General features: G+C 41.9%; 2 protein-coding genes across 10 annotated transcripts in view; both read right to left on the bottom strand.

The window, feature by feature from the left end:
- Positions 1–4,382: 4,382 nt before the first annotated feature.
- PHLDA1 (pleckstrin homology like domain family A member 1) lies at positions 4,383–6,359 on the bottom strand. Its single transcript, NM_001105631.1, is given in 2 exon segments — positions 4,383–4,902; positions 5,329–6,359. A coding segment is annotated over 1 exon segment (753 nt). The 5' UTR covers positions 6,108–6,359; the 3' UTR covers positions 4,383–4,902; positions 5,329–5,354.
- A 15,986-nt stretch (positions 6,360–22,345) lies between these two features.
- Positions 22,346–23,772, bottom strand: part of NAP1L1 (nucleosome assembly protein 1 like 1) — a 36,748-nt gene continuing 35,321 nt past the window's right edge. For 8 of the 9 annotated variants that reach the window (XM_024992325.2, XM_005206016.4, XM_059886806.1 and 5 more), the window contains 2 exons: positions 23,175–23,245; positions 22,356–22,485 (listed from right to left, as the gene is read on the bottom strand). In XM_024992325.2, coding sequence (XP_024848093.1) covers positions 23,210–23,245 — 36 coding nt within the window. In that variant the 3' untranslated portion in view covers positions 22,356–22,485; positions 23,175–23,209. 9 annotated transcript variants of the gene reach the window in all.

Genomic DNA, 23,772 nt, shown 5'->3' on the forward strand with positions numbered 1-23,772 from the left:
TCAAAATGCCCGGCCAACCTCAAAACATGGTCTTTTGCAGGGACTTCCCTGGTGGGCCAGTGGCTAAGCCTCCACATTCCCAAAGCAAGGGGCCTGGTGTTCGAACCCTGAGCAGGGAACTAGATCCCACATGCTGCAACTAAGATCTGGCACAGTTAACAATATTTTTAAAAAAGGTATTTTTCTTCCCCAAATCATCATGTCCTTTACAGTGGCCAAGCCCTTTAGAACATTCTTCTTCCCACAAGGACACGCAGTGTATGGGACAGGTGAACAAGGCCTTCAAAAAGTCCACAGGTCAATCACCTCTATAGATACTTTATTTGAAATGGAATGCATTTTGAAAATATGAACTATGAATCACAACTCTCCAACATCACTTAAAAGACATATTTACACAAATTATGACCATTTCATTAAGTTCACAAATGTGATAGCTTGTAAAGCATTTGGTTCATGGTGATACTTGCATACTCTGAAACTTTAACCAGAAAACTGATAGGGGAATGTAACAGACAATTATCTTTCTTCTCAAAATAAATACAATGATGCGGAAGGACAACCCATTGTTAAAAATCTGCTTCTCACCACCCATCCAGCTGGTCACTGGGAGGCCAGCTTCAAAACAGGAGTTTTTATGTAGCTGCTTCTAATGGTCCAGAGTCCACTTGCCTCCCACATCAGAGAATAATGCCCTTTCCAAAAAACCCTGTTGGACGCTATACTCTATTTGGCAGATATCCTGCCAACAAAGTCACATCACTTTGTCATCCAATCTTAAGTAAATCCAGATTAGCCGTTCAGCACTGCAGATCAAAATTCACCCTTTAAATTGTCAAGAATTTAGAAAAATAAAACCCAACCAATGCAATTCTACAATGAATACATCTTAAGTGGCTTTAGGTAAATAGTGTATTTCTCTTTAAAAAATCATCAATGGATTCAATATTGAGCTCTGTAATTTCCAAATTTGAATTTTATTCTACTGAGGCATTTTGTTGGTAAAGCAAAACTAATTAATTTGACATTTGTTTAAAAAAAGGAAAAGAGGCTCTCAGGCCCATCCTCAACCTATGAAGCTCTATTTTCTACAAGATTGCTACAGTTTCATTCAGGTCTTAGATCTCTCTTGTAAACCGGCCAATGAACATAGCGGTGTAAACACTTGGAGCTAAATTAAAAGCAATTCACTTTCCCAGGGGACAGAAAATAAGTGATGTGTTTGAACTCATACACTCATAGACTGTCAGCTTTAAATGAGAAATTTTTAATAGTGTTTGGCAAAAGAGAGTTAAAATAGGCCTCTCAACTTAAGCCAGACTTCCTGACAGTGTTTAGGTGTTAAAAGGAACTCTTTTTTTAATACTTTTTTGGCCACATATCAGGGCGTGTGGGATGTTAGTTCCCTGACCAGGGATTGAACCTCCGCCGCTTGCATTGGAAGCGCAGTCTCAACCACTGAGCCACCACGGAAGTCCCAAGAGGAACTCTTCTCAGCAACAAGTTGGGCTTCATTTTGCTTTTGTTTTGGAGAAGGAAATGGCAACTCACTCCAATATCCTTGGCTGGAGAATTCCAAGGACAGAGGAGCCTGGTGGGCTACAGTCCATGGCGTCGCAGAGTCAGACACAACTCAGCAACTTGCTTTTTACTTTCGCTTCTATGAAAAAAACATATGAAACCAAATTATGAAGTTGGTTTGATTTCTAACACGATGAGAGAACCCTCCCTTCCTCCATGAGGGAAATGCTCGTTCTGAAAGGGCCCTTTATATCCATTTTCTCTCTGACCTCAGTACTCCGGGCACACGCAGATCTGTGTGGGTCTCCACTAAGAAAGTATGTCCAAGGAATTTCACCATGGTGCATGGCCTGTCCCGGCATTAGTTGTCCTCAGGGAATGGCACGACAGCAAGTAAAGGAAGTACTGTGTGAGGCCAGAGAAGCCATCTCCTGGGTGCTGGGAAGTTAGACATCTTTCCCTTCTTTCATTCATTCATCCCAACAAATATTATTGAGCTCACTCAGTAAGAGGCTTCGTGCCAACACAAGTTCAAAGACAAAAAGTTGTTTCCCAAAGGAACATCCCTTTTAATTTCCCAACTTCTTACATTTTACGTTTATCTAAGAGGTAGGTTTTCTATTGGACCTATCCTTTCCTTCCGTTTCTTGGGTCGAAAGAAGTATCTTTATCTGCCTCCATGAAGGTGATTTGCCAGGCCTCAGAAAACCTTTCAGGTGTGTGTGCTCAGTCGTGTCCAACTCTTTGCGACCCCACGGACTGTAGCCCACCTGGCTCCTCTGTCCGTGGATTCTCCAGGCAAAAGTGCTGGAGTGGATTGCCATGCCCTCCTCCAGGGGATCTTCCAGACCCAGTGATTCTTGCGTCTCCTGCATTGGCAGGCGGACTCTTTACCACTGCGCCACCTGGGAAGATCCTAGGGTGTCCAGAATACCCTGGGTGGTCTGTATTGTTTTCTTACAGGTAACACAAAGCCACCGACACATTCAATAATTTGCACCTGCTATTTTGTGTTGTTGTGTGTTGTTAAGTACACTTGTTTTTTTGTTTGTTGTTCTGGAATAATTAACCCGTAATAAGTGTTAGTTACATAATAAAAACCACCCTATTACTCTCCCTTCTAACTTCAGTTTTCACAGTTACTAAGAAGGGTTCAGACTAGAGAGTCACTAGGAGAGTCAACTCAATCATAGCAGAACAAGGACTAAGGGCTATGGAAAGATAAAACCAGGAACCATGATTCTGATGGCCGCATTATGAGCCAGAGCCATTGTGAGAAAGAAAAAATTCTAGCAGCTAGGAGGAAGCCTGGGCATATTTTTGTAAGCTAACAACATCCAAGTGCTTTTAAAAGCCTACTTGAATCTTAATTTTATAAGTATTTGCTACAGATTTAAATTTTTTTATAGCACAAGAATTTGAAAAAAAATCCTTTCATCTGAGAAAAAAGCTGTGGTTTAATGGGGTCATATGATCTGCATTTATTAAAATGAGAGTACAATGGGGTATTATTAAAAAACATATCAGTAGTTTCAAAGAAATCAAACCAAACTTGACTTAAGAACTCTTTGAGATCTGCTCTCTGAACTGCCTATCATATATATATATTTTTTGTTTTTCTTTCCCCCCGCAACTGCAACTTCGCCTTTAAGTGGGAGCCCACGTAAGTTCTGCTTGCCCCTTGATTGAATTTTATTTTTCACCACTTCTTTGGATCTCAAATTTTCATCATTTAAATACTGCACTGAGAAGCAATTTGACCTTCAAACTCCTTTTTAGATGGAGGGAGAATAAAGGTGCGTCTAGCATCAAAGTCTATTTTCATTTCCGACTACAGAACTTAGCAGCGGCCTAAGGTTGACCATTCCAATTTAGAAGCTGGAAAAATAGTGATCAAGACTTTGTGAAATGAAAATGGAAAACAGAGCTGTTGGGAAACCCATGCAAGACAGGAAGTGACTTTCAGCCCCAAGAGGACTTGGTAGCATCTATGGCTCTTTTTTAAACTGAAGTAGCATCTGCACGTGTAGATTTGGACCATCCTTTTCATTTCACACAGAAGAGGGTTTGTTCTACCTTTAAAAGCACATCCTCTTCCCCCAACCATACCAACCCCCCGGACTCCTGAAAGTTGCTGCTAGAACAAGACTGGGTTGTTTTCTTACTGCAAATCCAGTGTTTATCCAGTCCTTCCTTTTTCAATTTCTGAGTTTAGTTAACCTAACAACGAAACATATAACCCTTGGATTTCTCACAGAGCAACAAAGAGCAAAACAGTCGGGTCCCTGGTCAACATTCTCAGAACAAAAACAAAAAGCTATGACTCCCAGTCCTTTGAAGCATTCACAAATTGTATTTTAAACTATGAGATTCTAGAATATGCTTCTAGAACAAAGTAAAAAAAAGGACAGGAAATGCAGTTCACATCAAGTGTGCCAAGCTCATGAAGAAGGATAATTTCTACTGTGGATAAGAGCACAAATGTTCTCTCAAACAACTGGAATAATTCTTTTCCCTCACTACGTTTTTTGAAATGAAACATCTAATGCACTCATACTCTGAAATCATAGAAAACTCATTATTAAACCCTCCACACAAAGATAATCTAAGCAAGGCTTTTCCTACAGCAGACCAAGTCCTCCTGTATATTCAGGATACGGTCATCTTGCCATCAACTGGGTTATGTATTAAATATTTTGAATTAGATATCATTACTACTGATTTCCTTGTAGAAAAGCAATTAGATTTTTATAATTACACCATTCTGAACATTTAACTTCTTTAAAAGTTCTACACAAAATACATGTCTAAGGAGAAAAAAACTAATTAAAAAACAAAAAAAACAGAACGAAAACCCCACATAATATCACAGAGTTTAATTTCAACCACCTAGAATAACAATGAAGTGTCAGACCTTCTGAAAATGCCCTAGGAATAATGAATAAATTCTTGTGTGCCTCTGTACCCCCTTTTTTCTTTCTTCTTTTCCAAGACTACAACTTACTAAGGATAGCTTTTCGAAAATAAAGTATCTTTTCTGGAAAATGACCTACATTCAGAAATGTCTCAGAACAAGCATTAGAAAAAAAAACACTAATAAATAATAAGTCAAAATACATTAAAATAAAATTACAGTACATCATCCCTCCTAGAAGGTCCACCATACTGGAAGATCCTCTCAAAGGTTCATAAATAAAGCCTTCTGGACTCAAAATCTTTCCTGCATTGTGAAGAAGAGTATGCAGAAAATAAGTGGAATCACGAGTTATCAGTCGGGTTCTGTTCAAACTACTTGATTTGGTGTGGGGCGGGGAGACTTGTTCTCGATCCAAGTGAAGACAATAGAAAGGTGCTCGTCCCGCTTCCTCAAGTCCCCAAAACCTGGAAAGAAATGACACGGACGGAAGTGAGAAGCTCGGACTCCTACCAGACCCAGTTCTCTTGGCGCCTGGCCCGCGGACAAAGGAGCTCAGACAAACACGGGGGTCGCTCCCTCGAGTGCCCAGGGATAGTCCAGCGGCGCCAAGGGCGCCCGGAGGCGGCCGGCGGCGCGGCCGGGGCCGGGGGCGCGCGTCCTGGACACGGGCGGGTCGGCGGGGCGGGCGGCTGCGGGCACCTTCCCGCCCAGCGCGCATCCCTCAGCCTGCCCTCCCCGCCTGGCCTCTGCTGCCTGCAGTCTGTGCCCTTCTCTCCACCTCCCAGAAACCTAGGTTCATTGCTCCCTTGCCCACCCAAGAGCCGAACCCGTGAGCAGGCTTCCGGCTCTGACACCCCCAGACCCGCTCCCCGGACCCGCGCCGACCTTACCGCGTTCGGGCCGGGTGCTGCCCTCTTCAGGCCGAGTTGGAGGTGCTGCGGAGGAGCCGGTGGCCGTGCGCCTGCGAGAGCGGCGGTGGGTGCGGGTGCGGTAGTGGGTGCGCGTGCGGATGCGGGTGCGGGTGCGGGTGCGAATGCGGGTACGGATGAAGCGACTGCGGCTGCGGCTTCGGCTGAGGCTGGGGTTTGGGCTGGGGCTGGGGTTTGGGTTGGGGCTGCGGCTGGGCTTGGGACTGAGGCTGCGGCTGGGCTTGGCTTTGGGGCTGAAGCGGCTGCGGCTGCGGAGGCTGTTGCTGGACCAAGTGCTGTTGCTTCTGCCGCGTGGACTTGACCGCCAGAATGGCCTGGCGATTCTTGTACTGCACCATCTGCAACGTGATCTCGGCGTTCCAGCCCTGGTCCTGCGGGCACCGAAAGTCGATCTCCTTGCCCTCAGCCATCACCACCGTGAAGTACATGTACTTGCCCTTGCGCTCCACGCAGTCCACGGTCTTCATGTTGGAAAAGTGCAATTCCTTGAGCTTGACTGGCAGCTCGAGGCTGGCCACGGCGGGGCCTCCGGGTTGGGACGGCTCGACCGACCCCTGCCCGGGCTGCTGTTGCTGCTGCTGCTGCTGCTGCTGGTGATGTTGCAGCTGTTTGGGCGGGATGAGCAGCAGCCCCTCCTCGGTGAGGATGCAGCACTTTTTCTTCCAGAGCTGAAGCAGCCCGTCGCTGCGCTTCTCCAACACCCCCTCCTTCAGCGCCTTGCAGCCGCTGCTCTCCAACATCCTCCTGGCATAGGGGGCGCAGCCGCTCGGCTCGGCCTCTCCGCTTCCAGCCGCCCGGGTCGGGGGCAGCAGCAGCAGCCGCGCGCCGTCCTCGCCCCAACGGCTCCCGCGGCCTCCGGGCCGGAGCGCGCAGAGGAGGCTAACGCGCAGAAAGCAGAGCGGCTGTGGCGGCGGCGGCGGCTCGGGGTCCGGGCAGCAGGGCAGCCGCGTCCTGATGCGCCACAAGGTCCCGGAGCTGCGAGCCGCCGGGCCTCTGCCGTCCTCTTGCGAGCGCTCACTGAAGGGCACTGGCCGGGCCCCCTCGCGGCGCTTTTGAATGGGCCATACCCCCCACCCCCGAGTGACACCCAGCGGAAAAGGCGGCTCCTGGCGCCCGCGCCGCGGGGGAAAGCCCAGCTCTGAGAGGCGCTCTGCCGCCGGCGCGCGCCTCATTCACTTGGGGCCTTTCCAAAGCCGGCCGCGTCCACGCCCCCCGCGCCCCTCGCTCCGCCTCCCGCCGCCCACTCGCTTCCGAGCTTCTTCCCCAGGCTGGCGGCCGGGAGTCGAGCCCCGGAAACTCGTGTCCTGCGCCCGGGGCCGCGGCCGAGGGCGCCCCGACTGCCGGGCGAAGAATGCCGACGCACAGAGGGCGCCGAGAGGCCATCCCCATCCGTCGCGCCTCTCCGCCCGGCGGGGCTTTCCGCGAACAGCCTCGGGTGGGTATGGGACTGGCCAAGTGGGCGCAGTTGCCAGACTGCCGGGCACGCCAGGCGGACCCTCTGCGCTCCGGAACTAGCCCTGGGGATTCGCGCTGGGCTCCGAAATCTCGCAGAGCCCGGTCCAGGCCCGGGCCAGCGAGGAACTGGGGCTGAGGTTCGCTCGCCGCGGAGTCCCGCGAACTATGCCTCCCCCGGACCCCACGTAGGCATCTTAGTGCGAAAAGGGCGAGAGGATACGGTGTCTTTACGCTCACATTCGCTTACGGCCACTACCCAGCTCTTCTTAGAGGGCGCGATTGTTAGAGCAACCGTCTGTCCCTTTGGGAGTGGATAGAAGGGGACCCACTGGAAATGACATTTCGCCTTCCTTTTTTCGAGCCTGGAGCGCAGGCACTCCATATCTTACGTGACGCAAGTCCTTCCGTACAGCCCGCAGTATCTCACAAGAGTAACTGCAAATTGGGGTAACATCCGGTTCTGAGATTCCGCACTTTAACCTCCAAAGGGCAGGTTGGCCTCCGCGGACCCGTCTCTTTGCAAACGCCCAACAGGTCATCTCTCCTAATCTCATTTATGTGTAACCCCGGGGAAGGTCATTCTGTGCTCGCCCCTAGCTCCCTCCTACTCCATTTAAGCAATTTCTATAGAAATTCTGGGAAACAAAGATTAAAGAGCATAAACCGAAACCAAAAAATGTATTAGAGAATCCCAACCATGTACCCACCCTGAAAAATATGAATTACACAAAGGAAATGAGGAATGGACAAGTCAGAGTTGGCCAGGGTAACAGGAAAGGCTGCTACTTGTGCTCAAGAAGGAAGAAAGGAGAGGTGAGTTCATCTGTAGTGTCTGTCATCTGGCTGGAACAAAGAATTCAAGGGGGAAGAAGTGACAGATGAGCTTGTAGAGCCCCTCAAGAGTCAAATTCTTTCTGTGTCACGCTTAAGAAATTCGAGGTTCATCCCAAGGTAATCGAGAACAAAGGATAACTTTTAATCACGGGAGGGTCCTGAATCTTGATGAAAGGAACAATGTTTTGCACAGAAAAGTCCAGCAGTCCTGAGACCCACTGAACTGCACTTAGCATTCTCAGGGCCTTCACACTGTTGATAGATAAGCAGTCTTGGTAGGAGAAAGGCGATTAAAATCATGTAAAGATCTCTAGTAAAACAATTCTGTATAACAATGACAAACACTACACCTGATATCTGTTTTTCCCCTGCCTTTGCAGGACAAGTGAGCATTCCAGAGAATTTCCACATGACCAGCTGTTCATCTTTTTAACAGAATGCCATTCTTCAGCTCCTTTAGAAAACTGCTTCCAGTCTCCGAGGCAGTTGTAGTGGGGAAAAGACATTTCATATGGAAAAATGATACAATACAAAATTGACTGGCTAAAAGACATATCCTGGCAACCCAAGCCATTTTCCTAAGAGAAACTGAATGTTTTGGCGTCATCTAACCTGCAGTTTATCCGTATGCATCAAATGCATTCTATCTCAATTACTTAAAAACGTCTAACCAAACAGCATAATTTCAAAAAGTACTTCTTAGATAACTAGAGACTTTAACAATCAGAATCTCCAGTTGGCTATTTGATAACTTAGGCAACAGTCCGGTCGTCCAGTTTGCCTTCTCCAACCACCTGTGAGTGTGCTGCCGTGGCTGCAGTCTTCACAACCCCACAGACCGGGCTCCTCTGTCTATGGGATTCTCCAGGCAAGGATTCTGGAGTGCGCTGCCATTTCCTCCAGGGGATCGAACCTGTCTCTCCTGCATTGGCAGGCATGCTCTTTACCACTATGCCACTTGGGAAGCTCTCCAACCACACAGTGCAACTGATTATTGGAAATCTCAGTAATACAGAAATCTTTTCAATTTCACCAGTCACCACCAACTCATAAAAATGGCCATATTACCATTTGTAAAGACAATTTATTTCACAGAAAATGAGTAACAGGAAATAATTGCCCCCTTTCTCTCCCCCACAACTTCAGGTGTAGATAATGAAAACCTACAGATGTCACTTAAAAATTACTGCAGTTTAGAAAGCCAAGTAAGCCACTGCTCTGGTAAACAAGTCTGAAACGGCTAAGTCAAAACTGGTATTATAGTCAATTGCATCAAGCTGTCTACCAGCAGCATCTGACAGAGCTGGTCACCTTCTGCTCTAGAATACAGTTCTTCACTGGCTTCAAGGACATCACTTAGCTTTTTCTCCCTCCCTAGTCGCATGGTCTAACTCCTCTGCCTCCTCTTCCCAATCTTTCAATGACTGCCCCAAAGTGCAGCACGTGGTTCTACTCACTCCCATGTTGATCCCATCCAGTGTTATTCTCAATAACATCTGTATGCCCAAGACTCCCCAAATTATATCCAACTAATTGTTACTAAAGAATAAAACAAAAACTATCTCCAACGTTTAAAAAAAAAAAGGCAGCAACCTGGGCAAGGGAACACATACTGGTGAGACTACTAGTGAGTAGTCTGTTAGAGGGAAACGTCTGAAGGGATTATTGGTCACAGAAAGCAGAGTTCCTAGAGCTTCTGCTAAAAAAATAAATAAGATAGTGTGCTGCATAGGATGGAGTCCATAGGCTTATATACAATTGGCTTGATTGTCCATAGGCTTATATATTAATCATAATTCCTAGACAGAATTGGTTCAGTAAGGGTCTGGAATCATTTAAAGTTTGTGGTTTTTGAAGACTTTGCTGGTTATTATAGCTGTAGTGAAAAATTGCCTTCAGTTTTTATATATTCCAGGCCACTGTTACTGTAAATTCAATTTTTTTTTTCCTTCTACTACTGGGTGTCTAATGGAGACCTCAAATATGTGCTTATCTCCTCACCCTAACCTGTTCTACCTACCTACAATCCCTTCTTGGTACACGGCGATTTTATCTGTACAGCTGCTCAAACCAAAACCCATCGAACGGTGCTGCCCTTAAAACAAACTGAAAGAAGCCCTGAGCTTTGAAGAACCAGTATTACACATTTATCTGGAACTCATATTCACTCCAGACTGCGCTCCAGGTATTCAGGATTCCAAACACCCTGCTGAAATGACCTCAGCAATTTCTGTCACCGCTGTGTGCACTGGTGTGTAAGGAAGTGGACAGATTTCGAGCATGCAGGCTAAGGTGCATGAGGCCCCCTGCCATACAAATCAGAGGCAGGGGTGGGAGGAGAAGGAAGGTGGGACACCGGCAGAGGACCGGGTTGCTTGTAAGGAAGGCTCTGGCACAGGACTTTTAAGGATCTGAAATTCACACCTGGCCTTCCGCATACTTATGAAGGGGTATTTGGCTAAACAGTAGCATGGGACATATTTTCAATGAACTTTTAAGATATTTAATCATTGGTGTCTCCACTGCACACATACCCCAGGACGGGAAATGTTTAGAAGCATGCCTGCCTTGCATGAACCCTTGACTCACTTTCCAGTACTCAAACCACAAGCTGAGTCAAGAAATCCCATCAGTTATGCCTTCAAATTATATCTATATTCTGTTCATCTCTCTGCTTCATTACCACCCTGATCACCTCTCCCCTGAATTACCACCATGGCCCCCTAACTTGCCTCCCTGATTCTACCTTTGCTGTCTTATCATCTATAATATAATCTCTAAGTCATCCCAATCACTTTCTTCATCTTTGCTCAAATGTCATTTCAATGAAGACTTTCATAATCACTCTAAAACTGCAACTATGAATTTCCCTTAATTTTCCTCATAGCATGTATCTGTATTACCTCCTAACATAATGAATAATTTATAATGCCTACTGCTTGTGTTACCATTCCTAGACAATCTAGCTCAAGAGGGCAAAGATCATTGTTCTGATGTGTCCTGATCACCTAATACATTTCTTGACACAGAAGTTCAACACATGTAGAAATTTTAAATTGACACAAAAGCCCGTATCTGTCATAAAAAGAAAATCAATGTCTTCAAATACTTGACAGATTTTCATAATGCATCCTATTAAAGTTGTCAAACTGTAAGAAAACTTTATGAAAAGAACTTCTAAAACCTGCCATACTAATACATGTATTTGGTATTAGTTTAAAAAACAGATTTACTACTATACATGGTAGGCCTCTCTGAACTTTTTCTGTGAATAGTTTTTGTTATTTTTTGGCTGCACAGTGTGGCATGCAGGATCTTCTTTCCCCAAACAGGGATGGAACCTACACCCGCTGCAGTGGAAACAGAGGCTTAACCACTGGACCACCAGAAGTCCCTGGAGAATTTCATGGACAGAGCTGCTGGTGGGCTACAGTCCATGAGGTCACAGAAAGTCGAACACAACGGAGTGACTAATGCTGTGGGTTTTTTTTATCATCTACAAATGCTATCTAAAATAAGTCCCACAAACCTTTTACCAAGCAACATGCAACTTAATATTGAGAGGTATTTATATATCACACTATTGCTTGCTTTTTTACAGTTGCTTAGTCATGTCCGACTCTTTGTGACTCCATGGACTGTAGCCCACCAGGCTCCTCTGTCCATGGAATTACCCAGGCAAGAATACTGGAGTGGGTAGCCATTCCCTTCTCCAGGAGATCTTCCCAACCCAGAGATCAAACCCAGGCCTCCCGCATTACAGATGGATTCCTCACCATCTGAGCCACCAGGGAAGCCCATTGCTTGCTAGTAAGAATAATTAAAAAAAAAAAAAGTAATGGAACAGAATTAGAAGCAGTTTCTTAGCTGACTGACTTGTCAGATATTTGCTTGAAAGTTCATTAATCAATACTGGCTTAAAGACATGTAACAGAACTTAGTTTTAGTGTGTACTTGATTACCAGATTGTAAAGCTTTTAATCTACAGACTTCCTAATTTGAAATATAAACAAACTCATGAAAAATGTCATTAGCGAAGACAGATAGAGTTCAAATATCTTTTAAGAAACAGCAAAAGCCAAGTAAGTCATGAAAATACAAGTCAGGTCATCTTCATCAGTGTATAAAGGCCCACATTCAGACTGCATTTTAGATTTCTTAACCATTCATCTCTTCATTTTAAAACACTCTACTCAGTAAAAATACTGTATAAAGATGCCAAGTTGAAAAGCTTAATAAACAACTCTTAAGACTGTATACAGAGCTCTCCGGCTTTCACAGATGTGGCCCTCTAGTCCCCTTCCTTTTTCGCTGTAAATTGATGAACTCTGCCTCCTAGTGACCAATCTGTATAACACAGCTTAGAGCGATTTACACGAGTCAACAGTAATTCTCAAGTCATTGTAACCGGTTCACAGACAGCACTGTCAACCAGCTGTCTCTGTCCTTTCTGCCAATAACCTAATTTTTAGGTTCTCATTTCTCACGCATGCTCTTGTAATACCGCTTGAATCCAACCATTTGAATCCACACTAATATCCTGCACTGCTAATATTTCTGTTCATAGAAGAGGAAACATTCAACCCCCTATTCATGTAACAGCACTTCCTAACTCCTTGCTCTAGCATGGAAAGCTTTCCGCAGGACTGTAAAGCCCTACTTGCATTTTCATTTCCTTCCGCTCAACTTATCCTCACTTGTCTACTTGTTCTGTCTTTGCTCTTCTAAATCCTCAGCAACATCTAATTTTTCCAATGTATATGCCACCTCTTAGCTTTCTTTAGGCTGAGTTAATTCCTTCCTAATCGTACTGCACTACTTCCAATCTGGGGTTAGTACTTTCATCACTGTACCTAGGAGCACAGTGATCTTGGTGGAAACTGCTGATTAAGTGCCATCTGACAGCGCTCAAACTCAGACTAAATGTTAGTTCTGGCTGGAAATACACTAACATTCAAAACAGGGTACACAGGCTAAAGACATTTTACCGAACACAGTCAGCAACTGAGTCCAGGAGAATCTTCACTAAAGACACTTACTAGGGTAATAATACCTTTTAAGTGATAAATGGAAATATGAAGGTGAACGAAACAGAGCAGAGGTTCAGCTCTGTATTGCCTACATTTGAGTAGGCAAAATTATGATACTCTGAATTCTGGCAGAGCAGCAGTAGAGAAGCACCAGGTATGCCAGCGGCAGACAGTGGAAGCGCTGGAACTTTTTAAACTTTGAGCATTGCGCTGGCAGATTAGCCTCTCCCTTCCAGTAACTAGAGCCTTAAACACCTAATGTTCTAAGTCCAATTCTACCCAAACTGGGTAAATGCTTCTGTTGTTTACAACTCAAATAGTTCATAGACAGCCAGTCTGCAAACCTCTCTGAAGGGGCTAAATTACACGGGGAACTCCCTCTTTTCCAACACAGCACACAGTCTGAGAACAGATGTTTGTCTGATCATTACTGGTACCTGCCAAAAAATGAGTAAATCAGTAAATGAGCAGAGAGGTTTTTTAGGTGGTAAAGGAAGAAAGGTACAAACAGAGAGTATAGGTAACTCCAAAAATTTAAGGATAAAGAGAAAAGATGGTATGATAAAGTTGCTTGGGTGATGTGATAAAATGCAAGGTTACTTTAGAAGAGGAACTTGTGTTTTAAAGACCAAGGATAGGAAGGTGGAGGATGGCTCAAAGATGACAGGGCAACTGACAGAAAACCAAGAGCAAAAGAGAGAACTCTGTGCATGACCAGGCTCAGAAATATTAAAAAACTTTTTTTTTTTTAACCAAAAGATAGAACTTTTTATGGCAAGCTTACACACTGCCACTAAACCTATCAGGAAAAGCAAACCCTCATCTTTGAGGCAACAGCAAAATCACCACGCAGGTCATGACTACAACGATTTAACAATCAGCATCCTTTAGCAGGTCAGACAACTGGAACATTTAGTTCTTGTTTCTAATGAGATTCTATTTACCTTTTTGCTTAAGTCATTGTCATCGTCTCAATCTCTCTTATGCAAGCAGGGGTTCTGGGAAAAACACTGCTAGGATAAAGTTAAAAGAAAAGCCCTGGATAATGGATAAGACTCCAGTCAGAAGTAATCCTCAGGCTGTATGCCTAAGTTACCTTTCTGGAACTGGTTTACTTACTTCCAAAATGCAGCTGTTTGCTTCCTGTTTTCCAGGATATCCTCAATCCTTTTCTAAACCTGAAGCTCTTCAGCATGCACAGCTGGCGTGGCTGTGATCCCAGCCTTCGTTCTTACAACAAATTTCACTTTGGCTTTAGAAACCCAGGGTCTACAGCATTAACCAGATCCCTGCCCCACTCCGCGCCCCCATGCTGGAAGCACCGAGTTATCCCTTAGGACGGCATGTGAATTTTGCCTGCTTTAGCGCTCCCTGCTGTCTAAAACCTGCACATCATGCGTCAGAGTGGCAGCAGCGATTTCAGACAAGAAAGCAACTGCAAAAACAGAAGCCATGTGTCAAACACAGCAAAGCAGAGGATGAAACTCACACAGGTGAGAACACAGGCAAAGGCCAAAACAGCTGCCATCAGACAGACTCCAACACAGATCAACTGCAACATTATTATTTTAACTTTTATCCTACATACAGAGAGGGAATTACCATCCTCAATTAGTATTAAATAAAATATTATTCCTATTATCTTAAATATCTGAATACACATTTGGTTTTTTTTTAAAGATGCTGATGAAGATTTATAATGCAAAGTCGTACCTTGTCTGAAATACAAACAGTACAGCAATGAAACTTCCTTCTGAACTTCTAACTATGGATCACACCCATCCTTTGAAGAGAAATGCATGCTTTATGGTATGGTTGTATATGCATCTGCAAGGACATCCAACCAGTCCATCCTAAAGGAAACTAGTCCTAAATATTCATTGGAAGGACTGATGCTGAAGTTGAAACTCTAATACTTTGGCCTCCTAACGCAAAGAACCCACTCATTAGCAAAGACCCTGATGCTGGAAAAGACTGCAGGCGGGAGAAGGGGATGACAGAGGATGAGATGGTCGGATATCACCGACGCAACGGACATGAGTTTGAGTAAGCTCCGGGAGTTGGTGAAAGGCAGGAAGGCCTGGCGTGCTGCAGTCCACGGGGTTGCAAGAAGTCAGACACGACTGTGTGACTGAACATCAACAATAGAGAAATGATGTCTAACTTTTTGTTCCTGTTATTAGATTACGATTCTTTCCATAGAATTTTTGCTTACTCTTTTTAGCAGTGGCAAACAGTTTTCAACAAGATGGATGCTTTCTAAAGTGGACTTTTGAAATGACAACATAGATTATGCTAAAAAATGTCAGGACAGGGAAGCCTGGAGTGCTGCAGTTCACGGCGTCACAGAGTCAGACAGGACTTGGTGACTGAACTTTATGGTCAGTTATACTTAGAATTTGAGGTTCTTTTACCAATCAAGCTTGACATTATCATGGTCCAGAATGATCTAATTATGTGTACATTTGGTAATCTTTGCAACCGCATGGACTGTAGCCTGTCAGGCACCTCTGTCCATGGGGATTCTTCAGGCAGGAATACCTGAGTGGGAGCCATGCCCTCCTCCAGGGGATCTTCCCAACCCAGGGATCGAACCCAGATCTCCCACATTGCAGGGGGATTCTTTACTGTCTGAGCCACCACGTCTGACCTTCATAATCTTGACTGTCCAAATAAATTCGAATTATGAGTGCAGTATGATAAAGTAAAACATTCTTTCTCCATAGATTGGCATACAATATATAATTTAACCTTTCTTCATGTTTTAACGTATTTGGGAAACTTTGCAGCTCTTATCAATACTGTTACAGCCAACTGTATTTTCTAAAGACAAATTATGGTCACTACAAGATTCCAGTTCCTCTCACCTTCCCCAAACTTTATCATTTCTCCAGCAAGATGTTGAGACCTCTCCCATTAAACTTTTGCGGGTTTGACTGTAACCAACGGTCAACAGAAGAGATGACTTAGAAACGATAAAACTAATTCTTAAAACCCAGCCATCATGCTATGGAGCCAAGTCTAGGCAGAGTTCTGGCCACATCCCAGCTGAAGTCCCATCCAGCACTGACCACCTGAGCCTAGTCCCCAGCTTTCAAAGTTGCCCCCTGATGATGCTCTGTAGAGAGAAAATGAACTACTCAAGTGCAGTCAGCAAAAATAAATCTTGTTGAAGAGTGGTTCTGTTATGTACTGTAATACTAGGTAACTGCAACAATCATTGATTCAACTCTCCACATTCCCACTGAGACAACAGAATATACGCAGTCTAGTTTTGTGGTTTTACTCGTTTTTTCAAAACAAGTCCGTATGTAGTCAGTATGCAGAAACGTGGCAACTACAAAGGCTCTTAGAGCATCTTGGTTGACATAAGTGACTGAACTGAGAATCAATCACTTCATCTACTACACGGCCCCATGCAGTGTTATAGGTGGTAAACTGGGAGGCAACCAAATAAACCCTAGTTGTTTGATGCATTTGTTGTACAAAAATTTTCTGTACATCTATCATCCTGCTGGCCCCAGACCAGAAGCTAGGGAATCCAGTAGTGAACAAGCATTCCTATAGTAGTACTTCTTGAACTGTTAAAACCAGGTAAGAACTAAGAAACCAAATGAAGTACATGTTAATTCAATGCAAAAAGAGACTGTTGAGCTAATTAGATAAATGCGCATAAGACTCAGTAGAAGTGAAAGAAAAGGCAGCCAAGCATAACTGAAACAGAACACAAATATAAGTTACACAGGACAGGTTGTTGACATTCAAGTTGTCCTCAAGATTTTGGGTCCACTCACCAAACCAACTGAACAGCAAAGACAACAAGCCTGATCCATGTTTAAAACCACATCTGGACGGAAGGCAGACACGCGTCTCATTGTCCACCACCACGTCCAGGAATCGAGGGAAATAAATGTTAGGGATGGAGTCAGATGGGCTGAGTCATGACAGCTTGGAAGTTTGGGACCGAACTTCATTTAATTTTACTCTATATGACTTCTGGATTTAACAAAGGACAATAAATCAGCATTTTAAAAATATTAATTTTAAAAACTGACTTTACGTAGAGTAACAAATTATTTTTTCTATTTTTACCTTTATATAACATAAAAATCCCTCAAAATGGGGACACAGATTTATATTTATTATCCAGTCTTAGTCTCAGGGTTCTTTTGTACTCCAAGGAGGGCCACCTCTTAGCCAAGAGCCATTTTGCCTTTAGACCCAACCAAACATCAAAACAGAAAAAATAACCAATTCCGAAACGGTCAGAATCAACTATCCAAGATGATCCAAATGCTAGGTTTTCTTATGTTTAGGAGACACGTTTACTAGTTGCTCATTATGTATTAAAACATATGCAAATCACATTCTATGTACTTTGAACTACTTCAACGAGTGTGTTCTCTCAGCGCCCACAACCCTTCACAAGACATCACAACAACGAAGCTGAAAGGACAAGTGAACTCCAAACTTGTAACCATTCTACTACCCAAGGTGCCAACTATTTTACTCCCACACTCACTAGAAAGATGTTACGGTACTTGTTTAGGGCTGCAAGGTTTTAGTCTGAGTGTTTCCACTTTTATTCATGGTTTCTTATTCCTATGGAGCAACCCCACCTATAATTCCCAGCTGGATCAGTTATTACCAACCCTACCTGCTTGAAGGTAATTACAATTATGTACTGGAGTAAGCCTAGAGTAAAATCCTAATATGTTGGATTAACTTTGAGGTTTTCTGTGTATTAAGGTTTTACTATATTTCCTAAGACTCACCTGAAAGGACTTAGAAAAAAGAACATCCCAGGAACAAGCAAACTCACCATCTAGACTTGGTTTCCAAGTTTAACTCCCACTGAAGGGAATCAGGCATCCTTGGGCAAATAGCCCGTTTCAGAGGCGGGACCAAAAAAAGCCCATGCTGAACCCAGAAAGGGCTTCCCTGGTGGCTCAGTGGTAAAGAATTTGCTTACAACAGTGATGCAAGAAACACGGGTTCCAATCCCTGACCCAGGAAGATCCCCTGGGCAGTGGAAATGGCAACCCACTCAGGCAGCTTTGCCTAGAGAACCCCTTGGACAGAGAAGTCTGGTGGGCTACAGTCCATGGGGTCAGACATGACTCAGCAAATGATTTTGAGACTGAAGTGCAAGAAATCTTTTTGAGCTATCAAGTATGCAAGTGTGCAAATGATGGACACACAGAAAGCACAGGAACCAGCTTTAACAGGATACCATTGATTGAATCTGAGATGATTTAAGCATCAAAATGAATTGTATGCTGTAAAATTTTCTGATTTTGATTAACTGTACTGTGATTTCCAAGAATGTCATCCTACTGAAAGAATACGGTGCTTAGAGGATAAAGGGGCACAATGTCTACAACACTGCAAAATAGCTAAGGAAAAAGATATATGCATAAATTTAGAACTATGTCGGACAAGGCAATGGCACCACACTCCAGTACTCTTGCCTGGAAAATCCCATGGACGGAGGAGCCTGGTAGGCTCCAGACCATGGGGTCGCTAAGAGTTGGGCACGACTGAGCAACTTCACTTTCACGCATTGGAGAAGGAAATGGCAACCCACTCCAGTATTCTTGCCTGGAGAATCCCAGGGACAGAGGAGCCTAGTGGGCTGTCGTCTATGGGGTTGCACAGAGTAGGACACGACTGAAGCGACTTAGCAGCAGCAGCAGCAGCAGAAAATCAATAAACGGCGATTTTGTGTCAAAGAATATGTAGGAATTCTTTTAAAGATTATAATTTTAGAGTTGAGAAAAGTTGCAATATTGATAAGGGCTCCCCCACAAAAAGCAACCTGGAAATTTAAGGAGATCTATTGCAGATAGCCTTGAATCTACTCTTCCTTTACTTTGACACACTACTCTAACTTTAGTCCTAGCCTCTAGCCAGCCCCAATGTTCTTTACAAACAGCTGACAGCAAGTCTTGAAGTCATCCTCATCCTCACTTGGAGCCTCCCATGGCTCGGTCCCCGCAAGTCTCCCACTCTTACTGCCTTTCAGCTGCTGTGGGCAGTCCTACTTCAAGAACTTCATGAGTCCATGCTCACCTTCAGTTGCTCTATCCTCCACCCCTTGCTACACACATTTGTACTTCCAGCTAAAAGCACAAGATTTGAGTATTTTAGCAGACATGACCACTCCGTAAGTTTCTAAACCACAATTACCTGAAGTTCATTAATTAAAAAAACATGAGTATTAATACCACTAATTCTTGATATGAGATCTGTCCACCTCTGGCATTTTTCAACACTTATACCCAGTTACTTGCTTTTTAAATTTAAAAACAGCCTTTCTGAAGAACCAAGGTGGCAGAAGTGGAACAAAAGCAGCAGTGGACCTTCCGCAAGCCCACCGCTGGGTATGACCCGTGAGCAGCAGACAGTTCACAGGATGCAAGAGACAGAGGCGGCGGCAAGCCCGCAGAGTGCGGAGAAAGCAGCGCTCAAGGCTAACGCACCTGCTCAAGGCCAACGCACCTGCTCAAGGCCAGGTAGGTGGGACGCTAGAGGTGCTGAGTTTCAAAGTCATAAAACTCTACAAAAGCTAAAACTCTCATTTTTCAATATGAAAATTAAGCAATATGATTACCAACTTATTTCCTGCTGGCAATTTATTGTTGCTAAGTTGTTAAGCTCCATTTCTCATTTATTTCGCACTTAAGAAAACTCGTCAATACCTCAAATTTTTAAAAAGCTGAGAAACAAAGTACAGTATAATGTCAAATTGAAGAAACAAAAGATACAGCTTATATTGTATTTTTGAAAATATAATTAACTGAATACATCAATTTTTCTAATAAACATTTATCCTTAAAAGTAATTCCACATCCCAACAAAGATGTTCCCATTTCTCTGAACCTTAATTAGTCCAAGAACTTGGCTTTTCCTCCAAGTTAAATTTTTAGCATCTGTATTTTTAAACTAGTATATAAAATCACCACTATATATATATCTATGTTAATTTCACCATTATCATTTACATTTACTTTTCAGCTATTAGAGACTTAGTGCTTTAAGTAGCAAACTACCTACATTATAAACATGTATTTTCAAAACAAAATCCAGTTCACAATTATATATACAGTGCAGAAGATTAAAAACTACATTAGCATGTGATTTCTTTTTCCTAAGGTTCCTATAAAGAAATGTATGCTTGTTCTATACTATCCATTAATTCTGTACATTTAAAACAACATTTGGCTTGACTTAGTCAAAAATATAAAGGCTAAAATTTTTTATAAGACTAACTCATTAAAAATAGGACTCAAATTCTAAACCAAGCCCTAAAACCAAGCATTCAAAGAATATCTGAATCATTTTAGTATTTCTGCATGGTACGATGAGGTTTCACAAACAATAATTCAAAAGTTTTATTATTCAGTGATGGGAATGGCCTACGACTCAAGATAACCCACAAATTCATATGTTTTACAAGCAGCAGTAATATAAAGTTAATTCAGTTAAAGACCTCATCATCTACCAACCAATACCATTAACCTGTTCACAGAATTATTAAAGTATTTCTATCAAGTCTAACGTGTCCTTTTAAGGTTTGTGTGTCGCTATTAAATGTGTTATAAAGGAATGAGGTAGAATCCCATTTTTTAAAAGTACTGCTATGTAAGCCAATTTCACACTAAGACATTTTTACGTCACATAAATATTACTACGGCTTCAGTGAACTAGGTAACTTTCAGAGAGCCGTGTTAAACCAAAAGCTAATCAATTTATGGAACTGTTGTTCTCTGCTTATTACCATATTTGAGTAACCATAAAGACAGAAAAAATCTTAAGTGTATTACTTTGGAGGTATTCATACGGGATTTTACCATTTCTAGAAAGAAATGAGAGAACTTTTTGGTCACAGCCTGGACTACAGAAAACTATAAATTGAAAATGTAAAGATAGAATTCAAAGGGCCTCAAAAACATCTGTAGTAACTGAGAGCATAATCTGCAGAACATGAAATTCCTTCCGTTCTAGTCTTCCAGTGACAAACTCCACTTAGCAGGGCTTAGGAAGTTGCTCTTAAAATTACAAATTTTACAGGCCATCATGGCCTAAGCACAGAATAGCCTACTCAAAATATCTCCACTCTTCTTAAAAAAAGAAGTATATATACTCATTCTTTTTCAAAAACGACCCAAAATATCACCAGTACATTTTATAAAATTAAACGCAAATTTTATTAAGGATTTCAAATTACATGTCAAATTTCTAAAATGGAATAAAACCATTTTGAAACTGGAGAAATGGCACTGATGAACACTGATATCCCTTGAATCTCCAACTTTATTAAAAAAAAAAAACAAAAAAACTCCTCTGCAGACCGTATTCCCCCCCTTGATATATAACAAGAAATAGTTATCTATCTCTTCACTTTGGCAACAGATATTTCCTAAAGGAATGGTTTTGCTGCTACTTTTAAGTTCATTAAAAATGGGATTCTATCTTCAGATTAAAATTTTTTAGTTCAGAAAAGGCTGTATTCAGATGAGCTATGGGTACCAAAAAAAAAAAAAAAAAATCAGTGCAGAATGTCTAATTAAAACAAGCAAAATCATTTTGAAAATAAAGAGGACAAACAGAAGGTGTTTTCATGGCATTTTTTTATAAACTACTGCAATTGGTTAAGGATTTCCAGTAGTTAATTAAAAGTTCAGGAGGAATGGATAGTACTATACAAATAACAAAATGTGTTTATATTCTAAGACCTTAATACTAAATTTTTAAAACAGACGCTTTATCACCTCTAAAAATGAGCCCAATGTAATTTTATTAAAACCAGGAATTCTAGGCTTTCCTGTAATTACAACCCAATTAGTCCACTCTGTCAAACCTTTAATATTCATCCCCAAAATTAACAGTATTTAGCCTGAGGTATTTTAAATGTGGCTCTACAGTCCCTAATTTAATGGCATTTTCCCCCTCTAACAATGGTCTTATTTCCACTTTAGTCCCATGACATCTATAGTATTAACTACAATATAGTCAAAAATTAAAGTAGCTGGAAAAAATGCTAGGACCCCTTGAAACAGCTGCTCATTACCTACTTCTGTTGAAACAGGAGCCACACAAAGATCTACAAGTGTTGCCTGACTGGATCCAGAATAAAGGTTCTTAAACTTGGTTTACCAGTTAACTATTCGTATCTAGCCTTGGTATAATTAAGATGCTGAGTATCATATACTTGTGGTACAACAGGTCCAAAGTTTTGAGCTTTTAATGCAACTTAGAAATATTTCATAAAATTTTTAACTTAATATGCCTTAACACATCTGTGAGGTAGTTAAGTCAACAGTACTACCCATTTTAATACACAGTAAAGCAAAAGGCAAGGTAAGTAAATGACACACTTTAAGCACTAAGAATTGGAATTAACTGTAGAGGCTTGGGGCCTTCAGTCTAGTTATGACCAAAGGAAATGAAATTTAACCTTTCACTTTTTCTATGAAAACCATTAAATCATTTAAGACTTTTTTGTCTTTTTTTCTTTTAATACTTTCTTATTAGTAGATGTAGTAGTACCTCTTCCAAATTCGGCACCCTTTTCCTCAGTAATATGGTAAACTGGGTACATAATCTGAGCTGGGACTCTGCTTCTATCTGACTTAGTACAAAATTAAGACATTATCTTTTGAGATCTAAAATTATATGACATTTTTATTTTAGGATGCAAAAACAAAAATGAGCAAACAAACAAACAACAAAAAACTTGAAATAGGCTTGTCAAATGATGTAAATTCATCCTTTCCATGGAAGCAGAAGGTAGATCCTACCACAAAGAAAAGATGCTTAATTAATGGAGGTTAAATTTTAAAAGTACAATTAAAATAAAAATAATGAGGCATAACTTCTGAAAATACTAGGTTTTATTCACCTCCCTAAGATAACCAATAACCATACTATTAGTTAATAAGCTTTTCTTATAGTAAATGGTGTCACCTGACATACAAAAACCTGTTAATCTAAGTTATCAGGTGTAGGCTTACTGGAAATTCTTAACCATATACTTGTCTTGACAAGTTTTGCTTTTTGAACGATGAATTGTCTTAATGCAAGTCATTGTATTTCTGTAACAAAGTAATGAAAGGCACAGCTCTTGCAAGCAAACTTAAACCCATTCAACCAGCTGAAAAAATACTTTGGTTCTTCAGGAAAAAACTTAGCAAGACAAAAAAATCTGGTTCATTTCACAGTTCTGTTCATTTTCATAGCTTTAATCTAACAGTTACATGATAAAAATACTCCAAGAAGAACCAAACTATATAGCAACGGACAAACATGCGTGAGAGATTCTGTGCACTCGATGCAGCTGGCAGAAAAACTAGTTAAAATGCTAATTAGAACAAATTTGGTCTTTAAAATATCAGTTCCTTTCCTTTAAAAAAAACTTCTGAGTCTACCAAGAAAATACAAAAACATAAGGCTGTAAGTAAATAATAGCTGTGTTTAGGCTATTACAGTGCAGGTTATCCTCAGGCCTCATACATCCTGCTTCACTGCTGCTTGCACTCTGCTGGGTTTTGATCCTTCTGTTAAAGGAAAACAACAGTCAATCTATCTTTTTCTATCCGCTTCAGTTAATTTTTTCAATAATAATAATTATTTTAATTACCACATTATCTCAATGTTGTCAAAATTTTTGCCAAATTTTAAAAAAATGGCATAGTAATTATAGCAAATTACTCAAATATTAGTCACAAAAATGCTAAAACAAAGTCCTGATTTTACACTGTAGAATGAACGCCATAAAGTGAAACACATTAAAGTATAATCTTAAAATAACCAAATTATCTTAAGTCATATTACCAATTGTTTCTGCCTTTCAAAAATACTAATTTCATTCATATTTAGCTGTTAAGACCAATACAGACGTGTCAGAATATTTGATTTTTTAACTACCCTCTCTTACCTGATGACTAGGTTAAAGCATCTTCTGGGTATTTTACAGCATAAGCAAATGAATAAACGCATTAAAGAGAACCTGGAAGTTTCAAGTGAATCCTGGTAACACCCAGCATTTTGTAGGGGATAAAGTCCTTTCCTGACCCTGATATGA

Source organism: Bos taurus, chromosome 5 (assembly GCF_002263795.3).
Source record: "Bos taurus isolate L1 Dominette 01449 registration number 42190680 breed Hereford chromosome 5, ARS-UCD2.0, whole genome shotgun sequence".
In the NCBI taxonomy this organism is placed as follows: Eukaryota; Metazoa; Chordata; class Mammalia; order Artiodactyla; family Bovidae; genus Bos; species Bos taurus.